This window comes from Lygodium microphyllum, chromosome 12, assembly GCF_053477565.2.
Source record: "Lygodium microphyllum isolate KBCC chromosome 12, Lygodium_microphyllum_v1.1.10, whole genome shotgun sequence".
In the NCBI taxonomy this organism is placed as follows: Eukaryota; Viridiplantae; Streptophyta; class Polypodiopsida; order Schizaeales; family Lygodiaceae; genus Lygodium; species Lygodium microphyllum.
The window spans coordinates 153,425,764-153,431,763 of record NC_141146.1 but is presented as its reverse complement, the minus strand read 5'-3'; the positions used below and the strand labels follow the sequence as shown (position 1 = coordinate 153,431,763).

The following is a 6,000-nucleotide window of genomic DNA, read 5'->3' as shown; positions in this document are numbered from 1 at the left end:
CAATACCAAGAAAGATATCGGTCCACAATTGTTATCATGTTTGATTTCAAAGTGCATGAGGACCCGAAGTTTTGAAGGGCGCTCCCCTTGTGTGTAGTGGCGCTCCCCTTGTGTGTAGTGAAAATAAAAGAGAACATTGCACAAAAGTGGCTAGCTTAAAGAGATATTGAGCCAATGAAGTTGTCATTGCACAAGCACTAGGAATAGCTACTTACAAGAGAAGCCCAAGGATGTGTGACCACGAGCATACCACTCTAAACACAATGGCACCATCAGTTTTGCACCACTCTCCACCCTAAATGCAAATTTCAATACTGTTGATTGGTTTTTGAATTTGAAATGGCCCAAAAGCCCCATTGGATGCCAGAAAATGCTCAAAACAAACACTAGGAGACCAAATTATGGAGTTGGGTGGTGACCAACACAATGTGATAAGGCCTTTACAAACACTATTGTGGGCACCCACTTAAGGGATGCATGCTAAGACTGTCAAGAAACCATCCCTTAAAGTTTCTAGGTTAGTGAAATAAAGCTTGTCGGGTTAGGAGTAAGGACTAGTAGATTTGATGCATGGTAGTTTTTCTTATGGTAAATTGGTAAATGAAGATGCGAAGGGATCATAGAAGCCTCTCCTTAAGCATGGAATAGTAAGACTATTGAGAGGATACAAGGGTAAGAGAGAAATTGTTGATTGACCCCGAAATACGAAAATAATAAGGTTAGGGTTGTTAAGGGAAGTAGTGAAGAAAACTACAAAAGGGCAATCCTCTGTAGTTGATGAAAGAACATATCTACAAAGGAAGATTGCATCCTATTTACCATGCAAGATGAGAGTTGAAAGTCGAGATGAGTAAACTCACCATGTACCTAGATAGCCACCCAAGTACGTGAGGATTAGAGGTGTCTACATAGCAAGCAGTTTGCACTCACCCCAAGCCAATGAGGTGATGCCCCCCAAAAGCAAAGCACACCCCACCCTAATTTAATTGTATTCTGTTTTGGTAAAATTTGCTTGACTAAGAAACCTGCCTTGAGTAACTTTTCTGACCACACATTGCTCCCAAGCATAGTTACAAGTGAGGCAAAACAGGACGGACAGGCAACAGGAAACGCGGAGGAATTGCCATCACTTGTGACTATACAGTCACATGGAATGGGGCATGGTCATGGGACACACAATCCTCAACTCCAAAAATGACATCACTTGTGACTATGCTCACACGGCCAAACAACTCCAAGAGGAAGGGATGATTGTAGCCCCCATTCCTATGTTCACACGAGAAGTTCCACTCTTCCTTTGTACAAAACACTACCAAACTCCTGAACTATGCAGGTAATGTGTCTGTTTTGAAAGGCCACTCATTGGAGCAATTATTGCTTTTGTCTCCATTTATAGTCTTCAAAGACTACACATTAGAGCAGCTGTTGACAGCGGTAAATTGCTTTGCTTCTGCGTACTTAAGTGGCACTTCTCGTCCTCATTTGAGCCTAAACTTTGCCTGCTCTGAGATGAATAACTCAATCAGATTTGCACATCTATCTCCTGTGTTCCCCACAAGCACATTTTCCATTCTCGAAAATGTGAAAGCGGCTTGCATCTCTGACCAATATTTTGCGCTTCTCTATTTTGGATATGAGTGATACAGCTGAATGGCAGTCATCACAGATCTTTGTGTTCTTCACAACATGTATGGGCACACCTTCAGGTGTATTGATGAGAGCACATGCAATGGCCAACTTTTCGCCATGCCCACACAGCACATCTCTGGCTGCATCATAAGTCGTGCTTTCTGAAGCAGAATACAAAGCTGAAGAATCCTCTTCCTGTAATATTTTATGAAAAATGTCTTTTAGCTTTGCATAGATATCTTTGCTTGGTAAGCTGTTTCTATCTGCAAAAGAAAACGAATGAACATTTCCCGTTGCATCAGCCCACCAACATTGTCCTGGCTTCTTCCACACTCCATTTTTGACTCTCATAGCTTCAATCTTGGCTGCATCCTCACGCATACCAGCTGCTGCAAAAATATTATGCATACAAACATAAGCTGCAGGATTTCTTTCATCCACTGCAACTGCATGTTCAAATGCAAGCCTTCCAAGCTTCACATTCCCCCACTTTCGGCAAGCACCCAAGAGAGCAATCCAAGCTGGATAATAATCAGAAGATTGCATCTTCTTGATTGCTTGTAATGCCTTGTCAAAGTGCCCTGAACGACCATAAAGATCGACCATGCAACTATGGTGCTCTGCAGTTGGAACAATGCCATAGCTTGTACTCATAGTCTCAAAGTACCTCTGCCCCTCACTCACTAGACCTGTACGACTGCATGCATTAAGGACAATAGTGAATGTAACTGAGTCTGGCGTTATACCTTCAGCTATCATTTTGGTGAATAAGTTAAAAACAATGTCATCCTCTCCGAACTGGGCATATGCTGCCATCAGAGCACTCCAGGAGATTACATCGCGACCTTGAATCTTGTCAAATACTTCTTGTGCTTTTACAAGCTCACCACATCTTGCATACATGTCAACGCATGCAGTTCCAACCTCGATATTCTTTTCAAACAGTCCCTCCTTGACAAGCTCGGCATGTACACTCTTTCCCTTTTCAAGTGCTGCTATGCTACCACAGGCTTTTAAGATGCAAATATATGTGACCATGTTTGGAGAGAGACCCTCACGGTGCATTTGTTTGAAACAGCTCATGGCTGCAGCTGCTTGCCCATGTTCAGCATATCCTGCGATGAGTGCTGTCCACAAGGTCACATCTCGAACTGGAAGCTTGTCAAACACTTCTTGAGCTTTTGCAAGTTCACCACATTTTATATACATGTCCACCACTGCAGTGCTGACAAAAACATTCTTTCCCAGCAAACCCTCTCTAACAATCTCAGCATGTAAATCTTTGCCTTTATCCATTGCTCTAATGCTGCCACATGCTTTCAAAGTGGAAACAAAGGTGACTGGGTTTGGAGAGGGACCCTCATGCCGCATCTGTTCCAAACAATTCAGTGCTTCCTGACCATGTCCATGTTGGACATATCCTGTGATCAATGCATTCCATGCAACTACGTTCCGAACAGGAAGCTTGTCAAACACTTCTTGAGCTTTTGCAAGCACACCACATTTAGCATACATATCCACCAATGCCGTACCAACAGAGACACTCTTGTCTAGTAATCCTGCTTTAACAATGTCAGCATGTATATCTTTGCCTATGTCAGCTGCTCCTATGCAGCCACAGGCTTTCAAAGTGCAAATAAAGGTGATCGCATCTGGACAAGGCCCCTCATGTTTCATTCGTTTAAAACAAATCAGAGCTTTCTCACCCTCCCCAAGTTGGGAGTATCCTCCAATCAGTGCATTCCAAGATACCACATTCCGAGCTGGAAGCTCATCAAAAACTTCTTGAGCTTTGTCAAGCACGCCGCATTTGGCATACATATCCACCAATGCAGTGCCAACACGAACATCTTTTTCCAGTAGTCCCCGTCTCACAATCTCAGCATGTATATCCTTGCCTTTCTCAGCTGCTCTGATGCTGCCACAGGCTTTCAAGGCACAAACAAAAGTGACTGCCTTTGGGGAGAACCCCTCATATTTCATCCGCTCAAAACAGTTCAGCGCTTCCTCGCCCTGCCCATGTTGGGCATAACCTGAGATCAATGCATTCCATGACACTGTATCCCGGAGCGGAAGTGCATCAAAAACTTCTTGCGCTTGGGCAAGCGCACCACATTTGGCATACATATTGACTAAATGGTTGCAGAGATAGATGTTGTGTTCAAGCAAGCCCCTGTCAAGGATGTGAGCATGGATCTTGCTGCCTTGATGGAGGTCCTTTTGCTTTGTGCAAGACCGCAACAAGGCTGAGACATCACTACCATTAGGGATACTCTCGCGGATGCAATTGCTAGCCGCCATCTCCTTCTCCGGCCCTCCTTGTTCTGTATAACAATGGACTCCCAATCCCTTCCGTGTCTCACAAGAATCCCTATCGCCTGGTGCTTCATGGATACTGTGGTGGATGCGATTGCAAGCCGCTGTCTCCCTCGCCTGCCCCCTCTTTTCTGCATCACCATGGAGTCCCAATCCCTGACCAGTCTCACAAGATTCTTCCCCATCTCCTGGTGCTGTGCATCTGACCACTGTTTGTGGTACTCCAGCTCCGAGCTCTTCTCGAAGCCAAGGTGGGTCATCGCACCAGCCATGGATTGTCAATGACCGCTTGGTAATCCTGTGCTTTAAGCCTCTGCTCTTTGCCGCGACAAGCATGAACCTCCATGAAAGGAAACAGAAAAGAGCGCAATGTGAAAGGGAAGCTAATTATTTTTACAAGTAGTAAAATAATTTTATAAAAGTCACTATTCAAAAAAACCCACGAAATTCGTACGTGTGAATGAAAGGAAAGCTCCATATCTATATAGATCTACAGTCTATAGTCTATAGTATATAGTAGCGCGTGGAACACTAGGCCGCTTTGCTATTGCAAAGCGAAGCCCTGAAGTGACAAGAGGTCACTCAACTTCGCTCAACAATCTTTTTTTTTCTCTTTCCTTTTTTTCCTCTCTATTTTTTATTTTTTATGTACTCTCTCATTCCTCCCAAATTCCCTATGTTTAATTTTTTCTCTCTCTCTCTCTCTCTTTCTCTCCCTTCTATTTTAATTTATTTTTTCTTCCTTCTTGGTCCTCTCTCTCTCTCTCTCTCTCTCTCTCTCTCTCTCTCTCTCCTCGCTTTTCTTCTTTCTCTCTCTCTCTTCTTTTCCTTCTCTCTCCCTCTCCTCTTTTGTCTTCCTTTATTTTCTTCTTCTCTCTCTCTTTTTAAATTTTATCTTTCCTCTCTCTATAATTCTCTCTACACGTTCCCTCTCTCTCTCTCTCTCTCTCTTCCCCCCTCCCTCAGTCTCTCTTAAAGTAAGTAATTTTTTTTCATATATATAATTCACTCTTTATGTTTATATTCTCTCTCTCTCTCTCTCTCTCTCTCTCTCTCTCTCTCTCTCCTTCCTTTTCTTCTAATTTTCCTTTTTTTCTTCTCTCCCTCTCTCTCTGTCTCTCTCTCTTTTAAATTTTATCTTTTTCTTCTCTCCCCCTCTTTCTTTTAAATTTTATATTTTCTCTCTATCTCTCTCTCTTCTTCTTCTTCTCTCTCCCTTTCCCTCTCTCTCAAAAAATATTCAAATTTAAAAAAGACTTTTCTCTTTTCTCTTTTTTCCCATCTCTCTTGCTTTTTTTCTTTTTCTTTTTCTTCTCTCTCTTTCTTTCTCTCTCTCTCTCTCCCTGCTTTTCTTCTCTCCCCCCTCTCCTCTCTTTTCCTTCTCTTTCCTCTTTTTTTCTTTTTTTCTCTTTAAGTTTTTTTATTCTCTTTCTTTTAAATTTTATAGTTTCTTTATCTGTGTTCAAATTCTCTATCTTCTTATTTTCTCTCTTTTCTTTTCTTCCTCCCTTCTCTCTCCTCTCTTTTCTTGTTTTTCTCTCTCTTTCTCTTAAATTTTATATTTCCTCTCTTTATAATTCTCTTTCTTTGTGTTCTCCCTCTCTTTCCTCCCTCTCCTCTTCTCTCTCTCTCTCTCTCTCTCTCTCTCTCTCTCTCAAGTTTTTTGCTCTCACTCTCTTTTCTCTCCATATATTTTTTCTTCTCTCTAATTTTCTATTTTCTCTCTTTCCCTTTCTCTCCCCCTATTTTCTCTCTCTTTCAAATTATATATTTCCTCTTTGTCTCTCTCTCTAAGTCAAAAACTATTTTTGTTTCTCTTTCCCCCCTCTCTATCTTTTTCTCTTTCTTCTTCTTCCTTTTTTTATCCTTATCATTCTCCTTCTCCTTCTCCTTCTTCTATCTCCCTCTCAAAGTGTGTGAAAAACTATGTTCGATTTTTTTTTAAAAAATATTCAATTAAAAAAATTAAATTAAAAAAATTAAGCTAACAGTGAGAGAAAGAGAGAGAAAAAGAGAGACTTTTGATTTAAAAAGAAGTTTGACTTAATTAAAGGA

General features: G+C 41.6%; 1 protein-coding gene across 1 annotated transcript; it reads right to left on the bottom strand.

Moving 5' to 3' along the window:
• Window positions 1-294: 294 nt before the first annotated feature.
• LOC148028462 (pentatricopeptide repeat-containing protein CRR2, chloroplastic-like) lies at window positions 295-4,327 on the bottom strand. The gene has a single exon (XM_087690268.1). It carries the CDS (start codon window positions 4,279-4,281, stop codon window positions 1,537-1,539), a length of 2,745 nt encoding a protein of 914 aa, XP_087546394.1. The 5' UTR covers window positions 4,282-4,327; the 3' UTR covers window positions 295-1,536.
• Between the last annotated feature and the right edge of the window lie 1,673 nt (window positions 4,328-6,000).